Raw genomic sequence first — 13,794 nt, 5'->3', positions numbered from 1 at the left:
GTAAGACAGAAATGAGATACGGGAGAGTCAGCTCTGGAAGCCACCGTGAACCGTCTTTCCCAGGTGCCCCAACCGACCTGGACCTCCTGTTTCTTTTCATCTTGGCGGTTCCCTGAGTGCTGCATCCACCCGGCTTGTCTCTTACTTCTTTCTGCTCAGGACAGCAGGTGATGGAGACACCCACATACTAAAACAACTTGCCAGGATCAACTACTACTTTCCGAGATGTTATTAGTAATGGTGGTAGAGGCGATTATAAAACTAATGTATGATCGATGTGAAATGACTTCCCTACCATCCCTAAAGTGTTAGAGAGGTGGCAAAAGGCAACGAAGATTGGATGGTCCTAGGATCTGGCTCAGCTAGGTTTGGGATGGTGTGTGTTCCTGGTGTGTTTTGGGGGGGGGGAGGGAGTGGGGCAGGATGGGTTCCGGAGGGGGTGGAGAAAGGCAGAGGGGTGGGGGGAAGCCAGGAACTAGGAGGAGGGGTAGAGTTTCTGGGCGGGGAGGGGGAACGCCAGGGCGCGGTGACGGGAACCAATGAGCTGCCAATTCGTGAGTCTCCGGCGTGACTGCAGAGATTGACGTGGAGGACACGTCAAATTGATTCTCGCACTCCTCAGCTTCCCGGTCAGACGAATTTCTCCCAATCGGATGAAGTTCACCTTGGGCCTGGGGTCGCGGGCCTGGAGAGTGTCCTGGGAGCGGGCGGCGGCGGCTGCGGCGGTGGGCCCCGGGGCGGGTGGCGCGCTGGGCAGCGGCTCATTGCGCGTCTCCAGCCGCCGCGGCCCTCGGCTCGCGCGCGCCCTCCCTCTATGCCTCTCCGGCGGTGGCGGCGCCCGAGCTCTCCCGGACTGCGCCGGGCCCAGCCCCCGCCGCTCCGGCGCCAGACAGCTGGCCGGCCCGCGCGCGATGGGTAAGGGGCGAGCCTAAGGCAGGACGCGGGCGGGTGAAGAGCTGGGTTCAGACTCTCTGCCTCACTTCGTTCCCGATGATCCCCTTTCCTTGGGCAAAACGGTTCTGTGCCCTCAGGATCCGCGTTCTCTGACGTCCCCGGTCCTCGAGGGGACAGTCTCTTAAGTTCGGGGAGGAGGTGAAGACAGACCAAAGTCGCGAGAGGGCAGGGAGGGCTGAAGCGCACAATGTTTGCCTCTGGTCCTGACTCTTGCCAACATGTACCCCTCTTTTCTCTCAAAATCTGAGCTGTCAGGGGTAGGGGTGGACCTGCAGGTTACCTTAGAGTCGCGCTAGGATGCAGGGCATTGGCCCTCGAGGACACCCTTGGCTAACCCGCTGGTGTTTTCTTCCCTGCCTGCTCACTTCTATCCGGCGCGTCCGCAGAGCAGACGTACGGCGAAGTGAACCAGCTCGGTGGCGTGTTCGTCAACGGCCGTCCTCTGCCCAATGCCATCCGCCTGCGCATCGTGGAGCTAGCTCAGCTGGGTATCCGACCCTGTGACATCAGTAGGCAACTGCGGGTCTCGCATGGCTGCGTGAGCAAGATCCTGGCGCGCTATAACGAGACCGGCTCCATCCTTCCCGGGGCTATTGGGGGCAGCAAACCCCGAGTCACCACCCCCAACGTAGTGAAGCACATCCGGGACTACAAGCAGGGGGACCCTGGCATCTTTGCCTGGGAGATTCGCGACCGACTCCTGGCTGATGGTGTCTGTGACAAGTACAACGTGCCTTCTGTGAGCTCCATTAGTCGCATCCTGCGAAACAAGATTGGCAGCCTGGCGCAGCCAGGTCCCTTCGAACCAAGTAAGCAGCCTCCGCCGCAGCCTGCGCTGCCCTACAATCATATTTACCAATACCCGTACCCCAGTCCAGTGTCACCCACGGGCACTAAGATGGGCAGTCATCCCGGGGTCCCCGGCTCAGCGGGCCACGTCAGCATCCCGCGTTCATGGCCCTCCGCACATTCAGTCAGCAACATCCTGGGTATCCGGACGTTTATGGAGCAAACAGGTCAGTCATGATGTCTTCTGTAATTATCTACAAAGGGGTAGAATTGGGAGCGGGCAGATGAGCGAGGGGGGTGCATGTCCTTCTCCTCCTAGGACTGATTTGGCTCAGAGAATAGTTCAGGACTGGTCACAGGAGCTGGGGTCCAGAACCTTCTGTGGGAGTCTTCGGACATCTTGAACTTTTTATGACAAATATGGAAAATATTTCCCAAACAGAAGAGCAGACGCAGACCACAAAATCGGAGGCTTGAAATTGCACTTTTTCATTCTTGCAAAAAAGAATGCAAATGCCTATCGCCCAAATCTAAGCCAAACAAACCGCTGGGGACACTCTGTAGGACCCTTTCTCTAGCTTTCAGGTTCCTTCGATAGCTTATGCAGGCCCAGAAGCTCTTTTGAGTAAAAGAGAAAGAGCCCTGTGGTGTGATCAGTTTTTCCTTGTAAGTATGGCTCAGATCTCTGTCAGGTTCAGAGGCCTTTCAAGTCCTGTCCTTAGACTAGTGATAACAGTGCCCCATTCTCTTCAGGGACAGTCACTGGGATTTGTGCTTTGACTGCCATTACAATTCAGTCAAATGGTGGTAGTTTCTGTTGGATGGAAAAAGGCCAGAAATTTCAGGCAACTTTGGTGCCCTCCCTATGACGATATATATATGTGGGTATTTTCTAGAAGCATCGGTACCCTTTCCCAAGCAGCTAGTGTTATGCTAGCAGACTCCGGAATACAGTAAGCAGTCTCAGAGAAACAAGCTGAGGAAAGAGGTCGGCTTAGCCCAGGCGTGGGACGGATTTCCCAGGCCTCACAAACTGTTCCTCTCGGTGGCTCTAAACCAGAATAACAATAGCACCGACGACACTTCCCAAGGAGCAGCAGGAGGCAGGTGGTTGTCTGGAGTCTTCCCTCGGCTGCCCTGTGCCTGGTGTAGGTCTCCGAGTTGCCGCTTCATTTGGGAGACCAAGAATGTCCCTAGAGGTTGTCCCAGGCCAAAATGAACTCTTAGACCTTTAGATGATAATTAAGACATCCAGAAGCTTACACAATTTTCGAGAAGTTGCATTGAATTTGAATCTTTCTGGTTGTCACTTTGTCGGTTGACCCTTATATATTTTCGTAGGAAGCGGGGCCAAGGGTTGGGGAAAAATATAGGGCAGGCCCTGTCGTCTCTGCTCTGAGTGAAAGAGAAATGCTGGGCCCTGTCACCCCTCTACCTCCCAAGAAAGGTCTTGGGAGTTTGTGGCACCCTCCTGGTAGGTGCAGGAGGGGGGTGTCTGGCAGCACTCATGGCTTCTCATTGGGTCGTTGGCTCGTCTGCAAAAATCTGGCTGGAGGTCTTCACAGGCTTCCACTGCATCTGCGTTCCTGCAGGGGCCCTGACTGGGGGCGAAGGCGCTGCCTACTCCCCCAAGATGGAAGACTGGGCGGGTGTGAACCGTGCTGCCTTCCCGGCCTCGTCAGCAGTGAACGGGCTCGAGAAACCTGCCTTGGAGGCAGACATTAAATACACTCAGGTAACCAGAATAAAGGACTGGATGTGACCTGGGGGGCAGAGGAAAGGTTGGGGGAGGGAGACAGAGAGACAGGCAAGCTTCAAGAAATCTGGGCAGCGAGCATCTTCAGCGGCTAATTGCTGTCCTCAAGTCCCAAGGTCCTAGTTTACAGCAGCCTAACTTCTGAGAGAAGAAGACTGGCTTGTCTTGTGATTTAAAAAAAAAAAAAAAGACTGAAAGCCCCCTTTTCTCTAAACCCTCGACCTCCTTGCTTTTTATTAGCACTGATATCATTGGAGTAGATTTTGAGAAATCGGTTTGCTAGAGAGTACCAGAATAGAGACAAGCGACAAGACACAGAGTCCATGTCAACTTGGCCTGTGCTGGAGAAGTCGGCCGGGTTTCTGACAGTCTGTCTCTATCCGCAGTCGGCCTCCAGCCTTTCTGCAGTGGGTGGCTTCCTTCCCGCCTGCGCCTACCCGGCTTCCAACCAGCACGGTGTATACAGCGCTCCAGCAGCCGGCTACCTTTCCCCTGGCCCGCCCTGGCCACCCACCCAGGGACCCCCGCTGGCGCCCCACGGAGCTGGTGTGGCGGTGCACGGCGGGGAGCTTGCAGCAGCAATGACCTTCAAACACCCCAGCCGAGAAGGTGAGGGGCACCATCTGGGAGGTGTCAGGATACTGGAGGGGTTAGGAAGTGGGAAGAGGAGCCGGGGAGGCAGAAGAGAGAGGAGAGGGGAGGGAGAAAAATGAGTGAGGGGGGAGGAAAGGAGAAGAGGAGAACTGGGTGGAGAGGGAAGGGAGGGAGACTCTAGAATACTAGAAATAAACCCGAGTTAACTATGCAGCTTCTTGCGGTAGGGCAGATTCATCTCTATCAGATGTACCTAAGAAAAGACACAGGGAGACTGAGAGACTCCCTCAAACCGCCCCTTTTAACTTTATTGAGAGAGAAGGAAGAAAATCGGGCCGGTAAACACGATTTTAGGTGTGGTAGATTCGGAGTTCTTGCTACATTGGTCAAGTTATTGCTCCTCTCTGGCCTCAGGCTCCCCATCCCAAGAACGGTCTAAAACGCCTTCCAGGCCCACATTTGTGTAGCCTGCAAAATGTTGCTTTCTATGGCAGCATACCTGCCAGTGGCACTCCCAACCTTCGCACCTGGACTCTGTTGGCCCCTGCCCATCTGGTTCTTTCTAGTTCCCTTTTAACCTTGGTTCTGGTCTCTTCTTAGATTCTTTTTCTTCAGCGCATTCTGTGGGGAAAATGAAAAAACATTTCATCTTTGGTCTTCGGAAGTTCAGGTTGTTTCTTTCCCAGGGCGCTGTGACTTAAAACCTCATCTCTGCCCCCCACCGCAATCTGCTCCCTAAAAAGCCAACTAAGAGATTCAACCCGTGGGACCGGCATGGATTAAATCACACTGTCCACGGGGTTCTGGTTTTTCACTGAACTTGGGAAATAATTCACCTGATCTTTAATCTGCCAGTTATGAACCTGCCTATATTTTGGTTTTGATTGCCAAAAAATTTAAACTTCACTGCTCCGATCAGGATGGTGTGTGTGTGGGGAGGATGCCTCAGCTTCAGCAGAGAAGGGGGCTGTCACACACACTTCAGACCAGCATGGGTCAGATTGCTGTTCTGGGCTAAGAAAAGAAACTTTACCTTGTCTGTCTTATACCTACTAAGGCTAGAGGCGGTGGCAGTGGGGGTTGGTGGCAGTGGGGGTTGGTGGCTGATGATGGTGACTCCCAGACAAAAAGAGTTATTTCCATGGAGTTTTGGTGAGGCAGAGTGACAGGATCTGAGTGCTGGAAGGGAAGACTAGGGTACCATCCATAGAAGTGAGCTAAAGGAAGAAAACAGCTTTTGCATTTTTTTAAATATTTTTAAGAGAACATTCATATCCTAGGATGTTAAGATAATGCTCATTTGCCTAATTATTCAGAAATTCAAGTGCAGAAAACTGACTGACATGGATAATTTATTTTAATTTTGTTTAACTAATAGGATAATACTACTTACTTACTTGCAGGAACATCCAAGAAGGAGCTCTGAAATCTTAAGGTTATGAACTCCCAATAGCCTTACATTTAAAGATAGATGAAGGTTGCAGTGTGGGGATTTCACTCAGATCTTCCACTTCTCCCACTGAAACTCAGGACTGTTGATAATGATATCGGAATCAAATTTGCTGCACTACGTAAAGAGCTTAACTGAGCAGGTTTACTTGAATTAAATAAATATAGCCACGAATTTAAGTGAGTTCTCCTGGATTGATCCCAAGGGGAATGAAGACACAGGAAAATAAAGAGTTCTTTGACTTCAGAGGGAAGTAGTCCATTTTCAGAAGGGTCCCTTTGTACCGAGGGTGCTTCCAGTCCCGTTACCCCACATTAGAAACAGGTGGTGCAGTGTGGCGGATAAGATCCAAAGGTGATCGCAGGAGCTCTTAACTCTAAAATCCTGTAGTCAACTTGGTCAGGGATCTGTATTTGGGTTTATTTCTATTTCTGATTGATTGTCTTTCTCAGACAACTTTTAGAAACAGAACATCTCGCTAGCTATTGTATCCCTGCCCTGCGGCTCTCTTATCTGCTTCCTTCAATAAAATAAAATAAAATAAAATTTTATTTTAATGTTGGTCACCAAATTAGTAAGATACTGTCCTGACCCACAAAGTTCCTTTGAAAAAAATTGGTTAAAGGAATTATCCGCACCCATCTTGATAAACGATTTTTTCAGACTGGCATGCAACCATTTATGTTCAGGGAGTGTAAAAAGAATTGTTCACTAAGCACCTGTTCTGTGAAGCGTGAGAATTACACACTACCGTGGAGTGTGACTTTACTCTCTTCTCCTGGGTAGAAAATCAGATTTTAGAGATTGCTTCCTAAATGGTCTTTGAAAAGTCGAGGCAAAGTTTACAATACAGTGCCATTTACTTTCAACAATTAAGTCTTCAGAGAAAGCTACTTCATAAATTTAAGGTCAATTTTTTAAATTTATAATATCATATTTATAATATTTAATTAACTATTTGATACAAAATTGTGGAAACAGTGAGTTCATATGAATATGAATACTTAGTAAAATCAAATTATTTTGATGAACTGATGCCTACCCAGAATACAATTTACACTGGAGTGTCCCTCCAGTTACCTTCAAATGGGCATCTTACTGGTTATTCAGCCTAGAGCCTCAAATATCAGCTTATGTTCACAATTTACTACTTTTCTTGGTGGAAGGTTCCCTCCTATGCAGGCAAGAAACGATTTGTTTCTCATCTCTGGAATGGGAACTTTAATTATTGGGAACTGAGAAAAAACCTTATTCTCTTCACACAAGGAGGTGTGGGGTTTTAAAAAACACTCACATCCACCCAAAGCCTCTTCACTCACGCAAGAACTTGCCTGCCCACCGGTGACAGACACCCCGTCCCCCATGACCCTCCTTTCAAGGCAAAAGACATTCACAGAAACCAGGAAACCTTTAGGGGTTCTAAAATTGCTCCCAGGAGGGATTAAGAAAAAAAAAAAAGGAGGTGGGGGGGGGGGAGAGTGAGATTTAGAAATCAAATCTGTGAGCGTCATTTTCTGGCTTCCAGCGAGAAAACCCACACAAGGAAAATTTGCTATTTATAGTTGTTAAAGAGAATTTTAATTTTATTCTGATTATTGCTGATCCAAAGTTAGGGCTTGCAGGATACCAAAAAGAGAATGGTGTCATGAATGACTAGCATTTTTTGCAAAGTATAGAACTCCTCGCTAGCCATTTTCTCTCTTGGTGGAGTTCTGAGCCTCCCTTGGTCCTGCCACACAGTGCTAAGCCCTTGCTATTCTTGTATTTTAAGATGTCCACCACAGTCATCTCCTACAGATTAAAGTATGCCAAGTGACCCTAGCTGGAGGTCCCCAGAATGGTACACACTCACGTCTAAAAGGGGAGGGGGCTGAGACAGAGATGAAAGCTAAGGAGAGTTTGCCTAAGTAGGGTGGAATCCCTCTCCTGGCTCCAGGGGTTTTATTTTTTCCACTCATCTCTAAGGTAACTCACTCTTGCCTGAGAATCCTCCTCCTCCTCCTCCGATGTTTTAAAACAGTTCCCCATTTTTGAAGTGTGTGGATGAAGTGTAAAAAAAAAAAAAAAAGCTCAAATAACTGCTTCTTGAGAGATGGGGAAGAACCTGGGGTTTTGTCATTGAAAGTCTTTATAGAGCTTCAAAATCTTTCACTAATCGTGTGCGCGTGCGTGCGTGCGTGCGTGCGTGCGTGTGTGTGTGTGTGTGTGTGTGTCCCTCCATATACTGTTACATTCAGATAGGACAGTCACAATTCTTTATGTCTGGGGCTCAGAGGACAGCTGGCAAGTAAGAGATCGCTCTCACGGAATGGAATTGAGTTGGTTTAGGGGGGGACTTATAACGGCAGGAGGGGAAGGAAAACCGAAAACGCTCCCCTTTAGAGATCATTAGTTTTTGTCTCCTGGTACAGGAAAGACTGCACTGAGTTCCCGGGAAAGGAAAAACAGGATTGCACAATCGTGGCGTCACTTTCTGGCTTCCAGTAGCAAAACTTGGGCCCCTTCCCAAAACCCCAAATAATAGAGCAATGCCGAGAATGCCGCCTGATCTGCTGGCAAGCCCGCTGCCACTTAATCCTGAGGTCCACAGACCCCAGGAGGGGCTGTGCTCGCAGTATTCCGCTGCTTACCTAAAGCAATACCTTGGTTCCTGTTGGAGGTCCCCAGGAATGTTTGGTGGCTCGTTTTCTGCACCCCTCCCACTTCCAGTCCTGGCACCTGCTCATCCTGCTGGGGTCTGGAGTGGATCGATGGGTGGGGGTCGGGAGGACTCTCTTTGAGGCGTCGAGAGTCAGAACCGGGTTAGTCATCTTCTGAAGTCTCCTCAGGAGCTGGAGACCTCCACACTACCCCTGGCATCCAGGGCAGAGGGGGAAGGCTTGCCTCCGTGGTCATCCTCTGGAGTGAACGCCTGGTGAAGAGGATACAGTTGCCTAACCTGACTTAGCTCTCGGAAGTGACAGGGAAGGGTGAGCGTCCCCCCTCTTCCAGGCATTGACTTGATGGCGTCCTGCTCCACTTGCAAAGACTTTGGCAGTGACCCGATGCTCCTGTGCTTCCTCCGCAGGGGCCGACAGGAAGCCCCCCAGCCCGGGCGCAAGACCACAGACGCGCTTGGTAGCTTACACGGACTGCCCATCCCAGCCTCAAACCTCCTAGGGCCTGTCCCCTCGCAGAGCCACAGCCCAAACAGAGGAGCCGCCGGCTGCATGGCTCAGCTCACTTGGCCTCCGCCAGGACATAAGGAGCTGGGGCCCAGCGCTGCCCCGGCCTCCTCCTGCCTCTGGCCAGTATCGGCTGGACTAGTCCTTAGTGCAGTGAGCCCCTGGGATCTTTTAGGCTTTTCTGAACCTTGGCTTTAGATTGCATCCTCCGAAGCATTCTAGCTCCGACAGAGACTCCAGCCACCACAGCCTCAACTTAAAAAATTTGTTACTCCCCCATCTATATTCATCCTCTTTTCCTATTCCCCTTCTCTCTCTCCCTCCACCCCCTACAGTCTCCGTCTCAATTCTTACTCCTCCTGTTACTCTGCCCTTTTCTGTCCAATTCCTAGTCTCTCTTCTTTCTTTTCTCACCATCAACGGTCCAGAGTCCTCTTCATCTCTATACAGCTTCTCTGACTCCTTTCTTCCACCTCGAAAGATTCAATGCACTCTCCAAAGGGCTATCCCTTCTCTATACCCCTGACTCCTCTGAGAACCCAGTCCCAAGGGAGTGGGGGCTTGATTTAGGAGCAATAAGCCAAAGCCCTTTATCATATATTTTATAGTTACAAACCAGACTACACCTGCCTTGACTTGCTCCCCTATCACCCCGAAAATTGTTGGATTTTTTTTTCCTGTGCACAGTGACTGAGTTGGCTTTGCTTCTGGATTCAACGTCACCTGAAAGGAGACGGAAAAGGGACCCTGGGGCTAGCCCTCTCTACCCAGCACTGCCTAAATCTAACAGCAAGCCCATCAGCATTGTTTGGGAGTATTCAAGGCTCATACATTGGTTAATTTTGAAGAACAAAACTGCTTCAGGGTGCCAAGGTTCATTCTGGCTTCTGGTTTGCAAGGAATAGGGGCTGACAAAAACCAGGAACCAGGAGGTATCTGCTGGAGCTAGGCAAGAGGGCTATTAATTGAATTCAAGTTCAGACACACTGGTGGCGGGACTCAGAGTATAACGTAATTTTTGTAGTGATAAACATATTACTGGTGAGTCTGACATCACCTGTTAAACGTGGCAGCCTTTGAATAAAGGAAAGTCTGAACCTCGCTCGGTGAGGGAAAAAGTCTGTGTCCCTGACAGTGTTTTGTGTTCATCCTGAGCTCCCCATCTCCCCACCAGGATATACACCATCAGAGAATGTTTCCTTGATTTTCTTGAGGGCTCACTGGCCAGCTTGGGCAGATGGTGGAAAAGAAAGTGACTCGCATAGGGATATTTGTCCGGGCTTCCGCAGTCCACTGTGACTGCAGCTCCCTTTCCCTTTCAGGACCAGCTTGACAAGAGCCCAGGAAATGGCAGCTCAGCTTTGGAGATCTGAGGGCAGAGGTAGTTGCAGAAGCCACCCTAAAATAAGTGAATTCTTAAAGCGTGAAAGGCAGTGGGTGACAACGGAGGGCTTTTCCCCCCCCTAGCATTCTAAAGCTAAGGAAATTATCTCAGGTTACCAACAATCAAGTGCTTTTAAACTACAAAGGAATTTCTGCCTGATTCCCCACCTCCCAGTGCGTTTTGAAAGCAGGGAAGAGACCTTTGAGTTGAGTTACCGCTCAAAAGGGGCACTGCCTGCTGTGGCTCTGGCCCTGCTCTGGTCTTAAGACCTGTGGGAAAGAATTTCCGCTGCCATTTAAAAAGGAATATACCTGTTGAAGTTACTGGATATAAACCCGTACTCACTTCCTTTACACAGAGACTTTTCAGGTTTTAAAGTCTTTTGTCTTTAAATGTTCCGTCTTATACGATAAAGATATGGAGGGCTAGTGATGGATTAGCTTTCTCTGAATGAACACAGCAAGCTACGAAGACAGAGCTTGGACACAGAATGAGTGACAGAACTCAAAGCATCTGAGAGTCAGATTTGGGACTTGGAGTCCAAGGTCAGTCTGGCCAGCTTTCCACAAGCCAGTAGATCCTGCAGAGAAGCGAATCCAAAGGAGAGTGGGGAGGGAAAGTATGAAGGAGTAGCAGGATCTCTGTGCCTTCAGCTGGCCTTGATGAGCTTGGGTGAGTGCACCCTCATCTCACTGAGAATCCTGGCCTTGAGTTCAGGGACCTGGAGTTTCTTGCTTCCTGGAGAAGGACTGACTTGTTTAGGCATTGGGCAGACCCTTTCTGTAAACACTGGAAGTATTTATACTGCAGTCTCCATCTCTGAATTTCACCACCACATGTTACCTTGCATTCTCAACTGTGTGTAAGCTGCTCAGGGATAAAGGGTTAGAGGCCCGTGAAATCTAAATCAGGATGAGATAAGGATATATATATATCCATATATATATATCCCACCTGCAAGAGAAACACTTCTCAGATCTAGATCTTTCCCCATTGTTTTTGATCGCCTGTGATGAAAGGTGAGTCCTTTTGGCTTCTGGTTTGGTGGGGGGGCAGTATATATAAAGGGTCACAGGATAGTCACAATGCCAATAGGCTTTGGCTTTTCCTGTTAGATACTGAGGGATGAAACTTCTGAGTCTGGGACTCTGAAGGGTCCCAGTGAACCTGATTTAAGTTCCTGCTCCATTCAGGGTGACAGAGGTCAGCAGCCCCCCTAGCCATTGAGTCCCATCTGTGAGACCCTCCAGTGTAGTAACGCCTGTAGGAGCCATCAGTAGTCAGATTGGCGCTTCCTTGCTTGGTTTCACTGGAGACGAATTCGTTTAGTTGTTAAAAGGGTGGGAAGAATTCTCTCTAAGGTTGGTGGGAGATGCAGAATTTCAATCCCATTTGAAAGATGACATTTTGATCTCTGCACCTGGAGCCCTGGAGGACCTGCAGACTCACCATGCAGCTTTACGGCATCCTGAAGGGTAGAATACATTGAGAGAGACCAACTGCTCAGAGACTGTCTCTGGGCGACCACATGCATTTTCTCTTTACTTTAAGAATAACTTGAAAAATATCAAAAAGCAAACTATAGAAAGGAAGACAGAGCCACTCAGACGGCCCTCTGGTGGTTTTTGAGAGACTGAGAGCGATATACAGGGGTAGTCATCAAAACGAAAGCTCCACGTTTCTTCCTAGTCTCCTCTCTGTTCCACAGGTGAGTGAATGGTCTTGCCACCTCCCATCTGCCCTTCTTTCAGCAAGGATTTGCTTCTGCTTTATCGAGTGCCCAGGGAGGAGCTGTGCTGTGCATGCAGAAGGCCATGGAATGCATAGCTGCTCCTTGCACGCCAGCTGCCTCAGCTCTAGCGCATTCGCTGTCTTCTCTCGGATGGATGCATATTAACAAGGGTTTATTAAAATACCGTATTTATAAAGACGGCCAACTTTATGCTTTCAGTGCCTAAAGACAAGATTTTGCTCCATTGTTTGATGGAGGAAGTACTTAGAGTGGGTTGTAATAACTTCCCTGGGAGGAGTGGCGGCTTCGTAGCAGAAGAGACAGCAACTCAAGGGGAAGAGGGCTGAGGGACAAGAGACAGAGTTCTTCTGGAAGTAACCTGATCCTTCAGACCAGGGAAGGAGCTGGTGAATTTGGGTTTCCTAGTCTTGGGAAAGAAGTCAGTCTTTCCCTCTGGGCCAGGAAGAAAAGGGATAGGAGAGACAGAAGGGATAACAGTTCCTCATAGACATCCCTTTGGGCTCTCCACAGTTTCACTGGAATGCACCAGGATTAGGGTGCTGGTGGTGACCCTTCACTCCCTGAACAACCGCAATCCCCCATTTCCGTTTGCTTGTTCTTGACTCATGTAAAAGACGGAGCTTAATTGAGTTCAACTGTGGTCTGGGTATCGTTTGCTGTCAATTCCTGGCACCAGTTTCCCTAGCTAGAATTACACCGGCCAGAGTTTCTTTTCAAAGAAATGCTACCTGCACCATGTTATTCGGGTGATATGAATTTAGAATCTTGCCAGAACCGCATCGGAGGACCTCAGTGAAAGACTTGTGCACCAGACAGGCCATATAATGAGAAACATTGATTCCTTTCACTAAATGGGAGAGAATTATGCACAAAGTGGCTCTTGCCTTATCTTAACCTTGCTGTCTCTATCTAGCCTTACTCATTGAAACGCGCTGTGGCTGAGATACTTCTGTCCAAATCTTTGGCTCTCAATGTGATAAAGACATCTTCTCCTGTTTTTGTATACATATTTTTTCCACCAAGAAGGAGAAGTAGGAGCAGCCTCATCGTATTCTCTTCAAGGTCATACCACGAGAACACACACATTTAGCCCCTATCCAGATCAAAACACTTGGGGCAATTACAGTCAATTTAGGCCTAGTCACTTCTATGGAGCCCAGGCTAGTTGAAAGTTCTGTTTTTAGTCTGAATAGCATTTCTCGAGGATGTAAAGCCTGGGAATCTCATTGAACACACATCTGTTTTCTGGGCTGGCCAAATCCAAAAGTCGAATCCCAATTACAGTTTTTCATGGGTAATAGAATTTCTACTGTTTACAATTTAACCACCTGGGTTGCCTCTACTTTTCCCTTTTCTTTTTAGGGATGAAATAAGCCGATCAAATGTTCATTCAGCTATTAAATTGCATTTCCATCTGTAACGTCTATTTCCCTTTCTCTGGTGAGATATACTGACTTGATGGATAACTTCCAGTGTCTTTCCTTTAGCAACTGTGCAGTTTAAGCTTTCAAGAGTTCTGGTGGAAGAGGTTTTAGTTTTAGATTTTCAAATAACAAAGAATAAAAACAAAACTCCTTTGGTAACTAGTTGGTTTTGATTTAGCAGCAAACTTCTGGGATAAAAATGAAACTAGATCTCAAATGAATGGAAGGAACTGGCTTTTTTTTCCTCTTTCAAAGCAGAATTGGAACTTGAAGCGGGTGGAATACATTAAATGATCCTGGGGCAAGCAAGTTTGTGATGTGATTAGCTCTGTCTAGGAAGGGAAATATATCATTCTGGCCACAAGAGGGCATACACATTGTTCGGCGAAGATTAAAAAGGACGATAACACCGCTCAAGGAAAAAATCAATCATTCTGTGAAAGGCATATCCTTTCCAGTTGTGAATATCCGTGCATGAGGAGCACTATTTTGTGTTGTGGGTCGTTATTTCTATTGATAACCAGAT

At 48.5% G+C, this 13,794-nt stretch overlaps 1 protein-coding gene across 1 annotated transcript; it reads left to right on the top strand.

Moving 5' to 3' along the window:
- Window positions 1–653: 653 nt before the first annotated feature.
- Pax1 (paired box 1) lies at window positions 654–11,311 on the top strand. The gene is given in 7 exon segments (XM_042055130.1): window positions 654–915; window positions 1,341–1,970; window positions 3,336–3,478; window positions 3,886–4,108; window positions 8,611–8,631; window positions 8,634–8,860; window positions 11,207–11,311. Coding segments are annotated over 7 exon segments (1,611 nt in total).
- The last annotated feature ends 2,483 nt before the right edge of the window (window positions 11,312–13,794 follow it).

This window comes from Arvicola amphibius, chromosome 5, assembly GCF_903992535.2.
Source record: "Arvicola amphibius chromosome 5, mArvAmp1.2, whole genome shotgun sequence".
Lineage (NCBI taxonomy): Eukaryota > Metazoa > Chordata > Mammalia > Rodentia > Cricetidae > Arvicola > Arvicola amphibius.
This window is presented reverse-complemented; position numbering and strand designations above follow the sequence as displayed.